This window comes from Echeneis naucrates, chromosome 14 (assembly GCF_900963305.1).
Source record: "Echeneis naucrates chromosome 14, fEcheNa1.1, whole genome shotgun sequence".
Classification (NCBI taxonomy): Eukaryota; Metazoa; Chordata; class Actinopteri; order Carangiformes; family Echeneidae; genus Echeneis; species Echeneis naucrates.
Genome location: NC_042524.1, coordinates 13967372 through 13987907, shown reverse-complemented (window position 1 = coordinate 13987907; position 20536 = coordinate 13967372). Strand labels below are relative to the sequence as shown.

At 38.9% G+C, this 20536-nt stretch overlaps 1 protein-coding gene across 2 annotated transcripts; it reads right to left on the bottom strand.

Moving 5' to 3' along the window:
- Positions 1–3882: 3882 nt before the first annotated feature.
- ophn1 (oligophrenin 1) lies at positions 3883–19795 on the bottom strand. 2 transcript variants are annotated; one of them, XM_029519563.1, is made up of 24 exons: positions 19187–19795; positions 17995–18090; positions 17333–17394; positions 16473–16544; positions 15519–15620; positions 15321–15431; positions 15037–15141; positions 14804–14933; positions 14598–14698; positions 14372–14463; positions 13187–13265; positions 11794–11827; positions 11534–11596; positions 10960–11034; positions 10340–10424; positions 9917–9975; positions 9161–9266; positions 8922–9081; positions 8604–8751; positions 7662–7958; positions 6585–6732; positions 6120–6170; positions 4808–4856; positions 3883–4725 (listed from the first exon to the last, which is right to left on the bottom strand). In XM_029519563.1, exons 1-24 carry the CDS (start codon positions 19338–19340, stop codon positions 4717–4719), a joined length of 2388 nt encoding a protein of 795 aa, XP_029375423.1. In that variant the 5' UTR covers positions 19341–19795; the 3' UTR covers positions 3883–4716. The 2 variants fall into 2 exon arrangements, with proteins under 2 accessions (XP_029375423.1, XP_029375424.1); XM_029519564.1 differs by having other exon boundaries at positions 4820–4856; positions 19187–19340.
- Positions 19796–20536: the final 741 nt, after the last annotated feature.

The following is a 20536-nucleotide window of genomic DNA, read 5'->3' as shown; positions in this document are numbered from 1 at the left end:
TGGGCAAAATTATTGTTGGTAATTCATTGAATTTATTATAATTAACAGTATTTACAGAAAGTCAGCAGGTAAAACATATAGTCATTTTGTAAATACAACTACTGAATACTGAATACTGTGATACTGAATATATTTTAGCCTGAAATTTCATCTTTCAGCGAAAGAACTACAATCATAGCAGACTAAAATTTCTTTTAAATCAGCAGCTCTGTCATCAACATAATACACACAAACTCTCAATGTAACTTCTTCGGCTTATCTTGCACTGTGCAATCACTTTCACGCGTGTTTTTTACTGTGAAATTCAACACTTTGAGACCATCTCTTTTAGAAATGAGTAGATGCATGCATCGTGTATTTGTATAACTTGTATGTGTACCTTCTAGCTTTACTGACAGCAATGCACGGACATCCATGTATCCCTCCAATATCTGCTTGTCGTATACTGATCGTGTCGTCATTGTTCAATGCATGGGACATCTATCAGAGGACGTAACAATGTGTTACACAGTTTACAATGATACGTCGACTGGCAGTTTCACATTTCTTGTAACAGATTCATGCACAAAGTTTAGTGTAGTGGAAATAATTCTTTATTTCATCTACAGATGTTTATGTCTTCATGTCTTTAATTTGCCCTTTTATACAATATTTGCCATGTAAACTGAAAGGGGGAGAGAAAAGGAAAGTAGTGGCTAAGGATAGGTAAACATTGGTCCATAAGATCAGGCCCCACCACAACAATTCCAGCCAAAATACTTGATTGAATATACTTTCATTCATTTGAGAAGCAGCAGTACATTGTAAAATTGTAACCAAACGGAAGTCTGATATAAATTATATATATATATATATATATATATATTAATTATTAAGAGTATCTGTATGTGAAGTTATAATTCAATTCTAAATCCTTCCTATCGGGCCCTCCTTTCCTTTCCTGAATCCACCATATTGTAAGACTTTCAAAGTTAACATTTGCTACTGCTACTCTTTAGTCTTGAAATTAATGTTGTTTTGAAAATTTTTAGTATTTTTTTTATGCTGTTTGGCTTTATTATGCATTGCACAGGGAAAGCATTATCAGTCCAGTGACTCACACATCTCACTGAGTACATTTCTAATGTTAAGGTGATTTAATCAAAGTAGATCAGTGGTTGTATGATGTCAGTGGAAATGGCTGGTATGTGCACTGTGTTCTGCATATTAACCTGGTTGTTTGTACATGAAACAGTAACCGTATATAATGAATTAATGTCTGTTTTAGTGTCCAGACACTTCACTTTTAAAGTCATCTCTTGTATGATTTATACCATTTGACCTGCTGTGGGTTTTTCAGTATGTGTTTTTTATCCATGTATTCATCTTCTACTGCTGATCAATTGCCGGGTCTTGGGTGGTGCTGAAGCCAATCCCAGCTCACACTGGGTACAGCCAGCACAGGTCACCAGTCCATCACAGGGCCAACATACAGAGGCAAACAAACACTCACACTCAGACCTAGGGACAATTTAGAGTCCCCCAGTTAACCCAAACATGATGTCTTTGGATGGTGGGAGGAAAACAGAGTACCTGGAGGAAACATGAAAACTCCACAAAGAAAAGCCCCAGGCTCGGGAATTGAACTTGCAATCTTCTTGTTGTGGGGGCAACAGCGCTAACCACTGTGCTACCTAATAAGTATGTGTTTTTTTAAATGTGTAAAGCTGTCTCATCTATTTAAATTAATTAAAATAATTCTGACTCTGAGAATGGAAATGTTTATTTGAAAGATCCAACATCAGACCAAATAAAGTTACACTCAAGACTAGATTGTCTTTTTTGGTAATGCTGGACTAGCAAATTGAGCAAAATACCACAGATGTACCGTTGGGCCATTAATAGGAAATGAGTACAACTACAAGTATCATGTATAAGGTAGATTTCTGAAGCAGTGGCTACATTTGCATCAAACGCAGCTTGAACATCCAGTAAACAAGGCACTTCCCTCAGTGAAAACACACAGTGCGCTTTCATCTGCCTGCATAGTTTTACTGAGGCTCAAGGTAGTTGTGAATTACAATGAAATTGGCAAGGGTGTTTTCAGCGGCCTGTAATGTGGAATAACTATCCACTGTTGCGGAGGCTGGTATGATTCAATGTCGGATTTATAGAAAATGATATACAAAATAGTCAAATGAGGAAGGCAGGAGTAAGGATGAAAAGCAGACTGCCAGTCTGAGATTTGATGGTGGGACTTCATTTAAAATGATAACCAAAGAATAAAAAAGAAGAGTACCTTTCATCCAGAAATTTAATAAGGATGCTATCAATCAATTTATCCTCATCAGTTTAAATAACTGATAATCCCATAAATATTACCAAAATATATTAGACATTAGAAAAGGATGAAATTGAAGAAAAGAGAAAAACATTTTATGAAAAAGAGAAAAGCTCCCAGATGCATGCTAAGTTCTATTGTGACTATTTAACTCCTATCAATCTACGTTTATATAAAATGATTTTTATTTATTTATCTTGACCAAAGATTGTGACTGGTTCATGAAACCAAAAAATTTTTATTCACCTGATTACACTAATCCACCATGAACCTCAAGTAAAGCCAGTAGCCAGAATGCGTACATGGTGGATTTTACCTCAAGCTTGTCCTGTGAGGCCTCACTTGCTCCATGTTTGACCATTAAATGTTTCTAAAATGAAACGGTACTTAGATGGTACACCTTGCATGAATCATTAATATATTGCAACACTGTTTGGCTTTGAACAAAATTTCAGTTAGATTTTAGCAGCTTTAACAGGTAAAGTGGCACTTTTATTACAACCCCATCACCACATTATGAGGCGTGAATTTAGGCTTTTAAAGAAACTGTTCTGTAACATCACCACTAAAAAATTGACAAGCCATTAGATCTTAGATTAGACCTAAAATAATAACCTAAGATAATCCTGTATGTATTTCACACTATATACACATGCCACTAACTTTGTTTTCTACCTTCCTGTCCTCATCCTGCAGGTGCTGAATTTTATACTCACCGTTAGTTATCATGCCATTATTAATCATGACTATTATCACATCCTGTTAGCATTGCTTGCCGTTGATATTTATGAATGTACTTTTAGTGATGTCTGTCTTTAATCCTCTTTGCATCTGTACGTTTGGCTGGTGTTCTTTTTCCCCCTGCTCTGAATTTCTCTCCCTTGTTTTCTCCCTTTTCTTTCTCTTTCACTCAACCCAACCAGTCGAGGCAGATGGCTGCCCATCCTGAGTCTTGGTCTGTCTGAAATTTCTTCCTAAAGGAAGTTTTCCATGATACTGTCTCCAACTGCGTGCTCACGAAGCGATTTATTCGGTCTCTTTAATACCTCTACTGAGACTTTGGTTCAACCCTGCTTTATATGTGAAGTGCCTTGAACATACTTTGTTATGATTTGGTGTTATGTAAATAAAGTTCGATTTGATTTGACATATGAAACCAAACTACCAAAGATGAGAACTTGACTCATACTACTAAAAAGACTATGTGCACAACTGAAACATTCATACGCAAATGAAAACTTCACAAAAGCTTGCACACATACAAGAAATATATTCTCAGCTAAAGTGCTCTGTTTATGCAAGGAAATTACACTTGTGTGTAAAAGCTTTTCACTTGTTCGTATGGTTTTCATGCATATCAACTCCAGTTAATGCACTTAATTGCACCTCATCATAAAACAACAATTTAAATTTGGTGCAAATGTGAGAATGGGGTTATGAGAGTGACTTCAAATGATAGCATCAATATAACAGCCCGAGGAAGGATGACACCAAAACACAGTGCAGTAATGGAAGAGATTGACAACCCAAAGTATTAATGAACCATGGTAGACACATTTAAAAAAGCATTGTGTTTATTTTTCTTTTTGTAAACCAGAAGTTGAGTTATGCAACCCCCCCCAAAAAAAACAAAAAACAAATTCAACTTAGGGTACACTTCAAAAACCTTGCTTTATAACTTGAACAAACTACAAGAAGTGAGAAATGTACTAGTGAATCTGCTTTTTAAAATTCCCTATTAACCTAACAGAAGGCATTCTATTCAGTGTAAATTCTAACTACACTGATTTAATACACGCTGACAATTAAACACTTTTAAAAGACTAACCAAATAAAATACCTACCCATAGTTATTCAATTGTGAGATGTAGATTAAGATGGATTCATTTTTTCCAGGTCCTTGAAATTAAAATTTGTTGTTGTCTGTTGAAATATTGAAATATAATCTTATGAGGCTGCTTTTCTTGAAGCAGATTGACAAAAATTACAGACAAGAATTTTGTTTCAAATTCTTTACATGGCAAAAAGTTCACTTTTAGATTAATGTATCACATTTTCAAATTAATAAACTGAGCAACTCAGTTTTAATCAATCAGTCTTTCAAACTACTGAAAACAGTTAAGAGTGAACAGAATGCACAACCCAGTCATAGTTAGGTCCCACACGTAAACATCCTTCATTCAAACCATGTAAAACTGTAAAAGAAATTAATATTTTAATATCATTTGATTGGTGTGGAAAAAATTGTATTCCCTCCCAACACTTGAATAATAGTCATTCACCGAGCCAGTTACCTTATAACCTAATGATTCATCATTGAACTCAGTTCATTAGTGGTGGCTCCCTCCACCTTACTGCGCTCCAAAACAGCACATGTAGAGATCACAGGATGTGGTCTACATCTCCTTAAAATAAACCAAAGAAATATCAAATGAGACACAATTTAAGAATTAAATACAAAAAATGTACAAAATTACAGTAACTCACCTCCTTTCTTACATTTGTCACTGGTGATGGTAATGGAGAGGTGGTAGGACTAAATTATTAGAGAGAGGGAGAGAGGTAGAGGGCATGAGAATGAGGCACAGAGTAATACAATTACAGAAAGATCTATGCCAACTAGAAAAATGGATCAGTGCCATTCCCCTAAAAATCTTGGAGCCTTTGTGTGTGTCGCTGTGATCAGCGATTGTGTATTAACAGTAATTTCAGGGATCTGGCTCACTCCCAGAGGAAGGTGGAGCTGCAGCTGAACAGTGAAAGGTCTGCTGATTGACTGCTCTGACAGATGTCACATGAATGTTTAGATTCACACTGACGCAGACATCAATACATCAGGTTACACTGCAGCCTGATGCAGACCCCAGTGCACTACAAAGATATGCACAGCTGTTAACTGGCTGATCACACATTGATTATCAGTATCTGGAAAGGTGGCAAAAATAATGGATGGGACATCACTAAATATAATAACATTTATTGACAAAAAGCAAAATGAATCCCTCAAATGCCCTGATGTGATTTTTTTAGATTTCATCTCTGGCACAGCAAATATATAAACTTCATACATCCATCCATCTTCAACCACTTATCCAAAGTGGGGTCACGGGGGTAGTAGCTGCAGTAGGAGCCCCAGACTTCCTTTTCCCCTGCTACCTCGGCTAATTGTGACTGGGGGAGCCCGAGGCACTCCCAGGCCAGTGAGGGGATATAATCTACCCACCTGGTCCTGAGTCTGGCCTAAGGTCTCCTCCAAGTTGAACGTGCCAGGAGCACCTCTTTAGAGAGATGCCCTGGTGGCATCCTAATCAGATGCCTGGACCACATCAACTGGCTCCTTTCCACACAAAGGAGCCGATGCCCTTCTCCAAGTTTTCCCAGATGACTGAGCTTCTCACCCTATCTCTAAGGGAGACCCTAGCCACCCTGCGGAGAAAAACCCATTTTGGGCATTTGTATCTTGAATCTTGCTCTTTTGGTCATGATCCATCGCTCATGACCATAGGTGAAGGTAGGACAGAAGACTGACAGATGGTGCCAAAAGGACTACAGCATCCGCAAAAACCAACCACACTACGGACTTGCAGCCCTTCCTCACCACAGCTGCTCCTCCAAATCCTGTCCATGAACAGACAAGGCACAGCCCTGGTGAAGGCCAACGCCCACCAGAACGACTCCAACTTACTTCCAAGTAAATGTACTATATAATATAATAAATAAACTTAATGTCTCTGATAATTTTCCTGAACTCTCAAGAAGAACAAACTGAAGCAAAGATAAGAAAATGGCTTTTACGTACCTGCCAACTTTCCTCGAGGCATTCTCAAAAAACTTTGTCTTCGAGGCAACACTGCAAGAAAAGAAATGAGATGTTAGGATTGTAGATAAACTAGCTGTAAGCTGTAAACACTATATTGAGACATTATCCCTTTCCAAGTTGATACAGCAGTCTATATTTCACATCCAGAAGTCACAAAGCATTTTGACTCATTGTTACTGTTAAAACATTGGTTATAAACAATAATAATATTGGACTAATCGTCAATCTAAAAAAAATAACTGCCACCAAGTTTGTTCTCAGCTCCTGAATTTATGACAGTCCAGCTGTTTCCATTTTTGGTTTAGTTAGTCTGCTTATTCTGAGATACAGGAACTTGTATGTTTAAGGTTGTATGCTTTAATGAAAAAAGTGAATTAGATTTGGGGTTTTTTAAACATTTATTGGACTTCTTGACTGACTTTTCTATGTCTCAAAAGCACTTACTAGGATGTGGCCGTGCTTTCACTGGCAGCTGGACTTTGGGGCTTTTGTGGATTGGGGAGTCTGGAGGGGGGCTCTGGAGGCCTGACTGGGGGTCTGCAAATGGCAGGTTTCTCTGTGGTCCTGGTTCTGCTCAGACCCTCAGAATCTCCTGAAAAACAATAACAATGCTAAAACCTCATGTGCATGGGAATGTGCAGATATTAGAAAACATACAGTTGTAAAGGAGTTATTTCAATATCCAAACATTTCTGCATCTTCAACATGGAGGGAGTTTAAGGGTTGTATTGGAAGTTACAAAAACATAAACCCTGCTCTGTTCAACAGCTAGTCCTTAACTTTCTCTGTCTGCCATTCGTTTCTGAACAGTGAGTAGGTTCAACACAACTGTGCTGAAATTAACTCTGTGCTTCAAGGTTAAATCGAGTGGTTGGAAGGAACCACAGCAGTCAAGGCACAAAACCACACAGTTAAGTCACTTATAATATAATATATAATAAATACACATTGTCCATTTCAAAGTTCACATGCTGGAATGATAACTGAAAATCCATGCATTAATATTTTGGATTGCTAGACTAGTTTTTAATGCATGTTAAACAGAAACTAAAACAAAGAAACAAAGCAAAGACACATTGCAGAAATCTGTAGCACTGTCTCCCTTCAATCTCTGATGACCAACTTCTTAGAACCCTGATTGGGTGAAAAAAATTCTTGCCAAATGCCTTTATTCATATAGGCCTTTTTATTTAAAAATGAACTAAATGGGGGGAAACCCACTTATGGATTAAACAGAGATGCAAATGCTGGACCTATATTAGCCTATGAACACAACTGGGATTCTAGCTACCATTATGATAAATACAAGATGTATAGACAAAAGCAGTATGAGAAGATAAAGATGTATTGACCAACACATCACAACTTCGCTTTTCATTTAGCATAACACATCTTTGTCTTGGTTTATTTTTAAAACCTGTAAGGCTTTAAAAGTTTTTCTTTCCTGATATGACTTAAAACTCTTTCAAAAGTATGATTAGAGAAATTTTCAGCCTCATAAACACAAAAGGTTTCTCATACCTTCTCTGTTTGCTGATGTGCCCTTCAGAGGAAGTCTTCTGCTCTGGAAAGACGGTACTCGGCTAACATAGACTCCAGAGTCCCCATTCGCAGATGAAGAGACATCTGTCTTTTGCTTTGTATCGTCCATCTTTCCAATGTTCGAGTCCTGGCGGTTTGCGGGTTTCGGCAATAGTGCTTGTCTTGGAGGTGGTTCTTTTGGAATAGGTGGAGCGAAGCTTACAGGTTTTACCCGCTGCAGGGGAACAGGACTCGCTGAGACATCAACGTCTGAGACAGCACTGTCGCCCTGTCCATCTATTACAAGGAAACAACAGAACATTTAATGCAAAGTGGAGACAGAGACAAGAGACAAAGAATACCACGTGTTCTTTCAATGTGAGTACAAGTAACCTAAAGCCAAGTACAGGAAAAATATTGTGTTTAAGAAAACCCTTTTTTACAAGGATTAGTCAATGAATTTAACACACACAAGCTCTAGATTAATTGCACAGGGCCAGTTATTTGGCTGTGTGGATTGGTAGGTTAGGAGAGAGCAGACGGACTGGAGGTGCTCCGAATTTCACTGCCATTGTGTAGGAGAACATAGAGCCACACCCACTCAACAAGGACTTCAAACAGACAAGAATTACATGGTTCAGCCCGAGACATTTAAAAAGACTGATATGAGATATAAAATTGTTTGGACAAAGTTAATTTACAGTTGAAATAAAAATAAAAAAAAAATAGAATAAAAAAAATCAATGATTAAGAATAAGGCAAACAAATATTACTAATCTGTGAGGAATGTGGTTAGTAAAGTATTTATGGACAGAAAAAACATGTGTCTAAAGCCTTTGGAGATTCATGTTAAAATTAATTTAATGTATGATCAGCACAGGCAGGATGTGTTAATGTTGTGGATGATGATGACAATCAGGCCCAAGAGATGCTAATAATTACTCTCTGCTCTATGGAAGTGGTCAGGACTGAGTGCTTGAAAAACGCGAGGCGGCCGCTTGGAGATTGTGATGGGCTGCCGCTTTCTTGGGGTGATTCTGGGGGGAGGGATAGGTGGGACGGTGCTGTCCTCTGGCCTATTACTGAAGATCTAAAATAACAAAAAAAAAATTACAGTATAATTTCATTTTAGGAGCTATTTCAGCTTCAGCCATCTTAAAACTTCTTAAAATGAATAAAGTTGTGCATGAAAACTATATTTTCTAAAACCTCAAATTATTTCTTTAAGTGTGTTTAAATATTTTCACTCTGGGTTTGTACCTTCTTGTAGTCCTCAATCAGAATCTCAACAACTATGTTTTGAAACTTGATATCCAACATGGCCGCCACTGTGTCCTCCTTCGCTCTCATCAGTGTGGGTCCAAAGATAACGCCCATGTTTGAAGGACTCATGAGATTTTCATTACTGTGGCTGCACACACTGTCGACAAGAATAAAGATGAGTTTGGATTAAAATAAAACTAAACTGCTGGCACAGCTGGTGAAACACTGGCACTCACTTGACCAAGTGCTTGATAAGCATCTCCAACATCTCTCGATTCTTCTCCGGTAGTTTGTAGGTAAGTGAATGAATTTCGCTTAGTCGAAAATCCAGATTATCTGACTCTGGAAAAAAGAAAAAGACAATATGGAGCAGGGCCCCACTATCCACCGCAACAAAGGCACAAAACTAATAAAAGAAAGTCTCCTGAATAAACTAAGGCTCAGTTCAGTTAATGAATTGAATGAGGTAACTGAAGCCACCTGTTGTGTTAAAGGACCACCTGCAACATCTTGACTGAAAGAGGCTGACATAAAACTTATTGTGTTCTGTTTTACAATGATGTAGCCTGACAGACAAAAACAAAATGGGGGCTTAGATTTCCTTTAGTGTCCAGAGTGATATAGTGCTGCTGTCTGAAGACCAGCTGGCCCTACAGTCGGCGCAGTACTGACATACAAATGTCTCTTAAAACTTGTATCCAACTCTTAAAGCTGGTGCACAAGCTGGTGAACAAAAACTGCTGACCACACTTCTCCCTGAAAAGATAATCTTAAATTCACAAAAAAGCATACATTTTTCCTGTTGTGAGGATATGCCTGTGACGCCTATGTTCTTTCAAAGGCACCTTTGACATTTTGCTTTTTAGAAATATACTTCGACTATATTGGTATAAGTAACTAATTTCAAAAATAGATCTAGATCTAAAATTATAAAGATGAGCCAGAGACAATAACGCAATTTCCCTGAATCTGAGCAAAAGATTATTCCTTACTTGCAGCACACATGAGGTCCCTGTGCAGAGTGTAGGTCATCAGAGGTTCACACAGACTCCTGCAGAAAAATAAAAATGTTAATGAACACAAGTGCGAGACGGTAGTGCAACATGGCTTACCCCACCAAACACACAAAAAACTAAAAGCTTACATAATTACATTTAAGAGCACTTAAGAGAACACAACCTATGGCAAAGTTGCATTTGTTATTTTAATAATGGCAAATTGTTAAGTGCTACTGGAAATTTTCTTAGAAAATACTAAAACTATTAAGAGTATCAGGGTTCTCAATTTACCAATGAATTCTGCTGAATTCAAATGAGTCGGGTGTAATTACACCCACCCTTATGATCATGGAGTGCATTTACAGTAAATTAATTATATACCACTTATGAGATCTCTTCACACAAATATACACACACCTTAGGTAGAACTTCAATGCACTTGTGATGGTTTTAATGTCCCAGTCGCTGCTGTAGAGATCTACATCTCCTGGGTGTGTGGAGTCTAGGCAGGGGTGAATAAATAAACACAAAGTACTGAATACTGTAAGTTCCCAAGTGAACAACACTGAAATCCATCTGGGATCAACACCTTGACCATTCAAGTTAAATCATGTGGCAGCGCCAAGTAAAAAAAAAAAAAAATGCTGGCATATATGCGATATAGGTCATTATCATAGTAGAAATAACCCTTTACACATAAAAAAAAATCTGATTATTGATGGCTTATCGCAGCTTTAATAGCTTTAACAAATTGAGTTCAAACCAGTGATTTTTGTTATTTGGGAGCCTGAAACTTTTTTTTCCTCTAAAAATGACTCAAATAAACATGAGAGGTGACAGTTAAAACAATGCTCTACACAAAAGTAGAATTACAAAAGACAGGCAGCGCAGCAGCACTGGGTGTGACAACCTGCAAATATTTCCTTGCATGTCTTAACAAAAGCTGCATAACCTGTTATGTCATGGAATCAGGCATATGAACTCCAGTAAGGAAAACAAAGTGAAAAAAGTGTATATTCACAGGCTTATTTCCTCACCAAAGAACGCATTTAAAAGCTTCTGCACTTGGATGTTGCTGCCAACTGTTCTGTACACTCCTTCTTGTGTCACTCCTGGAAAGAAGAGATGGGGAAGAAACAGAGAGGGGAGTGTGATTTGGACAAATTGAGAGCTGTGGAAATGTTCCATGTGTTCTCTGTGTGTGAACCCAAAGCAAGATACAGATGTTCTTTCTTTATTATGCTTGATTTAATGTTGCATTTCAGACTGAAGAAAGCCCCCCGCTTGGATCATGAGACAAATAACCCTATCCCTACACGCTCATGATTTGAGTATTTAATTTCATTCTTCTAAGACAAATCACAGAAGTTGAGAAATTTAAAGGCTTGAGTTAAAAAAGCAAGTAACAGAGATGCAATGATTGAAAATCTTTACTATTTTAAACGGACTATGCCATGCAACTACAACTGTAATGTTGTACATTTATTCCTGAGATCAGCCTGCAGGAGTGGCATCAAAATGAGTCATGACTCAACTACGCCCTCTTATGGGTATGAAGACAAACTAGTTAAACTCAGGGATCTGTGATAAACCTCTAAAATGACCGTTTACCTTTTGTTTCAACATAATTGATGCACTTTCGCACAAACTTGAATCCGACTTCATTCAGCTCCACTGTTGAGTAAAACAAGATATGACAAGAGAAACCATTTGCAGATATAACAGCAAACTGTAATTTTAACACTAACACTTATTGTCAAAACATGATAACTGATACTTCCAGTGGGATGAGATGTAAAGTAGCACAGTGCCATGTTTATCTATTTCAACATCACATATTCAGACTTGGAGAGTAATGATGACTGACTTACTTTCTGCTTGCTTGTGAATTGGGGAATGATAGATCTGGAATGGAAAAAATGTAAAAGGAAAATGAAGAGCATGTGGAAAAATCTACCAAAGAACACGGATGTCTTAAAACTAAAAATGAAAGAACAGGTGGGTGAAAGAAAGATTCTTGCATCAACAAGAGTCAAATAAGAGAAAGGAATTTGGCTAACTCTTGGGAGAAGAATTTCATAACCAATTCATAATCACCAGCAACACAGAGGCAGTATGTCACAGTACACACTCCCTCAGTGTGTGTATGTGTACAATATTTGAGAAACTGTGTCCAGTTACTCTTTTATTTCTAACATCAAAATCTTGGCCAATTGCTTTTCACAACTGACCAATGAGCTAAACTTTCACATCTATTGTCTAGTCTGAACTTGCATAATGTTAGGGACTTTAACACTGATTGAACACTGCAGTGTATGAGAAAATCATTATGCTTCCATGGCAAAGCTCTGTGCTCTACAAGCAAGCAATAACATAGTACAAAGTGAGACCATGCAGTATGTTTAGAAAGAGCCAATGGTTACAGGAACTATCTCTACATATATTACACTATGAAAGAGAGCAATATAATGTGCCCAAACGGCAGTGGCAGTGTCTTATATTTCAGCTACTCCAAAACTCCAAAGGCCATTTAAAGTGCTATAAAGTCAAGAGTTGGTGTAGAAGAAGGTATCATGAAGAGAAAAGATCATCCAGAGTCTAACATGGCTGACACTGAGGCACTGCTGGAGGAGTGCAGTGAGCCTTTGGGAAAAATTGCAAAACTACTATGAAATGTTGACAAGATACACATGTCATTGAGGAAGTTCCACAGGAAGAGGCCACCGCCAAAGTGTGCCTTGTATTATTTTCACATCCCCTGATGGTGATGGTTTATATATATTGTCCACAATTCACACTAAATCTACCTTAAAAGCAACTGACATGAATGAGGCATGATAACACCTGCAGAGAAAACATAACTTAAAGTAAAACTAGGTTTATCGCTACAACCAAAAAAACGATGTTGTTACTTAAAACAATTCAGTATTTCATTGCATCAAAACTGCTTAGTGTCAAAGATCATGGGAGTAGAGGGTTTTGGCAGATCAACAAATTGGCAGATCTATGAAGACCTATATGTGATTTTCGAGAGTAACTGAAGAACCAATTTTCAGCGCTGGTTCTAAGATTAACCAGATACCTTCATTCAGCCACACACTGGTGGAATAATGTGCCTGACAAGCTTCTCCTGTAATAGAGAAGCAATAACTAGGTCATGTCTGTAACCTGCTGTGTTTAAAAGTTGTCAAACGTTATTTAAGCCAAGTTGTCACTTAGCTATAAACAATGAAAAATGAAAACAAACAAACAAAAAAATCTTACAGGCTCTTTTCCATCCATGGCCTCCATCCACAACTTCCTGTCCCCCTCTGAAAGAGCCTGGAACGTGACAGGTGTGTTTCTATGAAAACAACAAGAGGCAAAGGTTGCAATTATATTTTGAGGTCACAGGGTGCTCTGCTACATTTTACAACCACAGTGATTAGGTCCTATTTGAACCACACATGCATTTTTCAAGTAAATCAGAGGGTACAAAATGACAAGAACACTATAAGAAGGACTCGAAGTGTCTGTGAAGAAGCTGATTAATGGATATGAGTTGATGATGGAAGTAGGAAGCAGAGATAAATAAGACAAGCATGAAGAGATGATGGAAATTCATTGTTGCAATTTCTCTGCTGGAGGAGCAATAAATTCTGGTGCCAAACCTTTTGAGTTGTAGGCTACTGAATTAATTATTTAAGGATTAACTAAAACAACTACGGAACACACAAAGCTCATTCTATCAACTTAACAAAATAAAAAACCATAAAATAAAAAAAATCCTTTCTGTAAACCTTCACAGTGAAATGTATGTAATGTTAAGCTCGGCATTTATGTGTCTATAAACTTGGATAACAACAATTTTAGCAAACTAATTATTGCTGAATTCAGGGATTCAAGGAAGCTTTATTGTCAAACCCACAAGATATGCATGCACATGAAGAGGGTACAAAATTAAGAACTGAGGCCTGGTCGAGCCAAATACAACTAAGAAAAGAAAAAAAGGATACAATATAAACCTCACTATATACAGTGTGCTTTGGTAATGAATAACACCAATGAAGGAACACTTAACTGTTTATTCTCCAGTTCTAAAGGTGAAAGGTCACAACAGGTGACTACATTATTTTCTGCCCTAAACAGCACTGGCACCTCGAATTCATCAAACACCTGTACACCCTGCTGACAATCAAAGTATCTGCTTGACTACAACAGAAAGCAACTATTAAAATGCATGTGATACTCACTGGCCTGCTAATATAAATATGAGCTTGTTGTGCTTCTTCCCCTCAAACTGTACATTCTGCCATCTGTTTCCAGCATGCACATGCTGTTTTGGGAATGTTTGGGCTACAGTCCATTTAGCCCTCACACTGTGTCCTTGTAAACCACCTGTTCACCTCACCGCCTGAACCTGTTTATGCCACAGGGCTCTCACAGTTTCTCAGATTTGTTTGTACTAACCTTTCGACAGTTTCCACGTCAAAGCAAAAGCGTTTGTCGATGGAGTCTGATTTGCGGCGGATGCAGGACTTAAGCGTCAGCTGTGCAGGGCCCTGTAAAGAAAGAGAGAAAGTTGGAAAGTGGTTAGTATGTATGTGATGAAGACGATGATGATAGCCAGCATCTGAGGATATAAACAGCAGGCACACAGATGTTTGTCTGTGGCCTGTTTCTTGTCAGTAAGCACCTGTTTAGTTGTCGGCCTCTGCTCACATGGTGTCATGACCAACAGCCTCCCCTCCTTGTGATACTTGCAATAATATTTGACCCATGACACACCCAAAGCCCCTGTTAGAGGAAAGACAGAAAAACCGGATGGGCCTGGTCAGGAGGCATTCAAGTACGAGGATGTGCAGGCAACAAGCTTCATTGTAAAGCACTGAGCAGACTTACACTTCTCCTGACAGTACAGATAACCCTCCATTGGCAGAAAGCTGTGCATCTTAGAGATCTGGGATGGGTGCTTCATTCTTTTCATCAGCTCTTCCATCTCCTCACGGGTGCTCTCATAGTGGTTTCTCGTCTGCATGAAAACCCGGACAGGACTTTTGGAACTTGCAGACATCCAATTAAAGGATATATATCCCTCACTAACAGCATCATTCATAATCAGTAGCGCAACTTACGTTCTGCAAACTGAGCTGCAGCTCCTGCTTATAAGGCATGAAGTCCTGGGTCATCTCTACTGTCAGGTTGTTGAGCGTTAAAATGCTGTGAAGAAATGCCAGCACCTGTCCAACCACAATGTGGAATACAAACTTCAGACTGCTGTAAAGAATAGGTAGCATTACCATGAGGAAAGGACGAATCATACTGGTGTTCTGCTTTCTAAATAACTGCATTTCCTTCTCTTGTTGGAGGTGTGTGCGGTAGCAAAGAGAATAAGTGGGAGACCACAGGTGGCACTCACAGGCTCCACCACATCAAACTTCTTCCTGTCCTGAACCTGATGGATCTGGTAAACATACTCCACCGATGATTCATAGAAATTCACCCTCTCTTTGTCTACAAGTTCATCAGCCTGAGGTGGGAAGAAAGGAGAAAACACTTTTCAGTTCTGGATTTCAAAAGATGACTGATGACAAATACTGGCTGTACTTCACCCAACCTCTTGGAGTTGACTCTCCTTCTTCTTTGCTGAAAGATTCAGATGCTTGTCTAACTGGGAGTAATACTTTTCACTCTCTTTCTCAAACTTCTTTCTCTTTTCCTGGAAGACAGATGGGTTGGAGGTTTGAAAAGGTTTTCACAGGATTGAAACAAGTTTCTCTTAAATCATACACTGAAAAACATACAACTTGTTGGGGAGAGTTGCTGTTAGGAACTGTTAATACAAAAACTTGGGCTATATTTGCTTCTCTTTACTCCAAAACCACCTCAATATAAACATTTCCCTCATGTGCAAAACCTTAGAGACAATATCCCAGCCCACAAGGCAGAAGACCCAGTTGTTTCCATGGATAATTGTATCTCATGGGGTACTTCTGTAGATTACAGGCTTTTGGTTTGTGCTTAAGTCATAATTAACAGTAGTATCTTGATTGAAATTATGGAATGCTAAATAGGCCAAAGCTTTATAGACCAAAGAACTTTATATTTCATTTACAAAGTATTTCAGTCTCATCTGTGGGCCAAATAAATATCAGCAAAGCAGTGAACAGCTGGACACTTGACATACAAAGGGGGAAAAGTTTTGATCAGAGCACAATCTGATATCCAGGATTCATGTTGAGTACTCAAGGTGATACTACAACGAGGTTAAATGCAATATATAATCAGCTCTGAAACACGAAACTGCTCAACACATTAAAAGGTAAAAGAGGAAGAAAACCCACTTTCATAATATAGGTCTTAAACAGGTGGATGTTTCACACAGAGAATTTTGTAAATAAATTTGAGGAAGTAGCAGCTCAGTCGCTCAAGATGATGGTACAGTGTGCTTGTTTGGAAGTCAGTTTGATTTTTAATGCTAAAAATAGATGAATCTACTGGATGTTTTACTTTTATTCAAATTACCTAGCTATGTTTCACAGAGATCAAAGGATTCAGTAAAAACACTTACTTTTGTTACTCCTATTTGCTCTTTTCTGAACTTCTCCAGCGGTTTAATGAGAAGGTCAGAGGCATTCTGGACCTGGATAAGTAAACATGAAGCACAACCTTAATTGCCATGACCAGAATACACAATCTGTGGTAAATGCATTGTGTTATATTTGGAGTACACACATACACACCTTAAAGTTAAACATGAAAATGTATTTTTCTTTTGTGTGGCCACAAGCACAATTTACCAGATGCCTTATTTTAAAAGTAGTTAAGAGGAATTGCCACTTCTGTGATACCATGATTGATAAATTTTAAGGCCAAAAGACAAACAAAGTAGATAAGTTTGTAACTTGAGTTTATGTGGAATGAAAAAAACATAAACAAAAACATAAAAGGCAGTTAGGGCAACACTGCTCCACCAGAGGAAGCACAATTCAGCATACTGACAGAAAAAGATAGCATGCAAAAATAATAAAAATAAAACAGCTTGAGATGACAAAGGCACCATGGAATCATTAACAAGAGGAACACAGAAACCAAGAGAGGAACTGGTACTAAAATATTTGCCCATCTTCCTTGTAACAAGTATGCATGACAAGTATGTAAGTAAAATAAGGTATCTTGGTGTGCAGTTGTGTTTGCTGATAGTATAAATCAACAAACATAAGCAAATGGAAAAGCTTCTGTATGAGGAACAGAGTTTGTTTTATTGTAGCAAACAGAAAGTTAGTTTGTCAGTTGTCCATAAAAGGGCATGTCAACATCTTCCTTCCGACTGGTCTAATATATAGTGAAGGAATTGTTGAAATGGTTTGAAATGTGCAATGAGGTTTTAAATAGGATGCATAGTCAGCATGGGGGAAGTGGATAACCCACCAGCATCATCCTGTCATGCTCCACTTCCTGCAGGAGACCAGCAAACTCCTGGAACGACTCCGCTGGGGGTAAAAACAAGATGTTGAGGACCGAATGAAGATTTCGCACATTGTTATCTTAAGTGTCTAACACAGGAAACACATTGGCTATTGAAAAAAGAAAAGCACCCCAATTGGACATGTTCCAGCACTGACAAATATATATAATAATAATAATTAATATCCAAAAGTTGACATTTGTCTTCAGCTTCACAGAGTGGTTAAATTCCATCTAATCAATGACAACAGATGCAATAATTAATACCATATCATGGACAATACCAACAAAAATGATGAAGTAATGCAGATCTCTTGATCTCTTTGTTGATTATGACAGTATTTACAGATAATTTTTCTACAGATTTGTCATCAAACTCATAGCAGAAACTTCTGTTTTTCATTCAAACTGTGAGGAATTTCCTCATAGCTGCCAAAATGCTCCTCTCCTCTGAGGCCAATAGGAAAATCTGTTTGTAACAGTCACGTCTGATGTGAAGCACTCTAGCTTTACAGGAACAAATTTCAGATATTTCTGACTGCGAAACTGCCAAATCTCTAACACCCAATTCATCACCAAAATGTCAACAAAAGTGTGTAATTAGCAGAATTTCTGTATCATCTTACCAATGTTAATCTCATCATCTGTCAGGGAGTCACCGATGAAGTCGAACTGGAATGTACTGAGAGTCTGAGAAAACTTCTGCACTGCCACAGAATAGCCTAAAAGTAAATGAAAGAGATTAAATCTTTGTAAAACATCACTAAGGGCCTCAATCCCAACTATGTCTATGACATAAAAATCATTGTGATCTTAAGTCCAGTATAGGTTTATTATTACTGTGTATTTTTCTAATCTTTGGTAGGAAAGCCCATCTTTAGCAGCACAGCAGCAGCCAGTGTGTGGCCAGTGGAATACATTATCCATGCGACATCTGGCTTTCATTACGTAGACAAACAGAATCTGTCAGAAGAATACTGTGGAGTATTTCGCCTCAGGATCATTGCTTGGAATATATATTTATATATATATATATTTTAAGCGGTTTCAATCTTTCGATCATGTCATGCGTTTTCCATTCAAGTTTGTTTCTGATGAATGTATTTATTTAGCTGCGCAGTAGCTTCTGTTTATTTACTGTAAACCACAATTAAAGTGTCCTGATCGATATGCATTGTGGAAAAAAAGCGTGAGGTGACTATGTCTTGGTGCAGCTCACCCCTACAATAACAACTCGTGACCTCTTATTATGTGGATTATCTGGATGAATATGGGACCTCCAGCAGTCTGGATGTCGCCCACAGCACCTACAATGGCGGTTTCTGTTTTCGAGGTGAAAAGCTTGTCGTTGGGGATTTGGACAGCAGAATGGACAGTATCTTGGCCATACAAAACAAACAGTGTTTCCCCTCATGGGTGTCACACTGACCCAAATACACACATCCACAGAGCTGCATGCTGCCACTGGCTCTGCTCCATACTATCAGCGGGACTGGACCCACCTCACCACCAGCAGAGAGGGGGCAGGCCACATCACACAGGGGAGGAAAGGTGGGCAAAAGGAGACAGCTGTGGTGGTGTTTGACAAACAAACCCAGACTCATCCTGTAGATCTGCACCGAATCCTCCCAGAGCAGGACCACTGGCTCTAAACCCAGGGGGAGCATTGGCGCCTCCCCCAAATGTGGCTCTCCCACCCACACTGATCCTGCAGGCCCTCATGAAAAGGCGTCACTGATGCTTCACCCCCCCGACATCACTGCAGCTGCATCCTCTGTGCAAAACAATCTGCTGCTCACCTCCAAGCAGCACACTCACCGTTGATTGCATTGATAACACTGTTGCCATCTTTTATCAGCTCTTTGAGAGATTTGCTGGTCCGGTCCAGCTCGATCTCGTAGCACTTGAGACTCTCTCTGAACTCCGGGCTGTCCAGATAGCAGTCACTGAACTCCAGGGGGGGATGCCCCATCTTCTGCCCGGCCGGGTGTGACCTGCACCGACGCTGGGGTGGTTTCTGTGAGCCACGCAGCCTACGCTCGTCTGGTCCCTGCTGCTCCAAACACACACCAAACACAGAGCATGGTGCAGCTCACACACACAGTCCGGCACGGAGGGCGAGGCTCTCTCCAGGCTCACTTCCCCCTTTTGGTCGCCCGAAACGCTGTTTGAAGTCTAATTTGACGGAAAGCAGTCCTTTTCCACTTTTTCCTCGCTGTGGTGTCGTGATTAGGAGAGCGGCTAGTCCCCTCCGGACGCGTCCGATTCCAAAACCTTTTACACTTTCATGTAATCCTCTTATGTCCTTTACATCAATGTGAAAACATATGTTGACCCCCAAAGTCAACAGAACCTCATTTAAATGCAGGATATGTATTTAAAAATATATATATTTGTCTAAGAGAGATATTATACATATGCTCTAGAGTGTCAACTTTGCAAAGAGCGTAATCCAGATCTGAATTGAACGAGACCAGCTGGCCACTGACTCACAAAGTCCGCCCTCCTTTCTACACCCAGGAGGCTCTTAAAGGGGCCGCGGCCACGGCCTTCAAGGACCGTCAAGGCTGTCGGAATATTCACACCTCAGATTGTGCTCTCATAGGTGGATCTCAATAAAGTGGAAACAACTGGGACTCCCCATAAAATAACACTAAACCTGATGAAAAACCAAGTATGTTTCTGACACGCTACATTCTCCACTAATAATACATGTATCACGTGAAATGCTACCTGTAGGCCTTCAGAAAGTAAAAAGATAAAGCACTGGAAAGGAGACCACTGGATACGGTCACAACTGGACAGCGACTTGTCTTTGTTCTTGTGTAAGCTGGAAAAGATAGCCAGTACGTTTGGCCAACATTGATTGTCCCAACTTAGAAAAAGTCCATACACACAGAAACTGAAAAAATAAATAAATGAATAAATTCAGCCATGAATGGTCTGTGTCTAACTCTACACTATCTATCAGATCATATTATATTCGGTATGAGATTGTCTTAAATTAGTGACTGTGGTCTTATGCCCACTAATGCATTTAGGATTCACTACTGAGATGCTGTTGAGTAAGACAAAGGTTTGACTTCAGCTGTTTGCATGCCTATGCAAACATGCATGGGCACATTTTCAGAGCCTTATTTGTGACAGGAACACACCTATGATTAATGG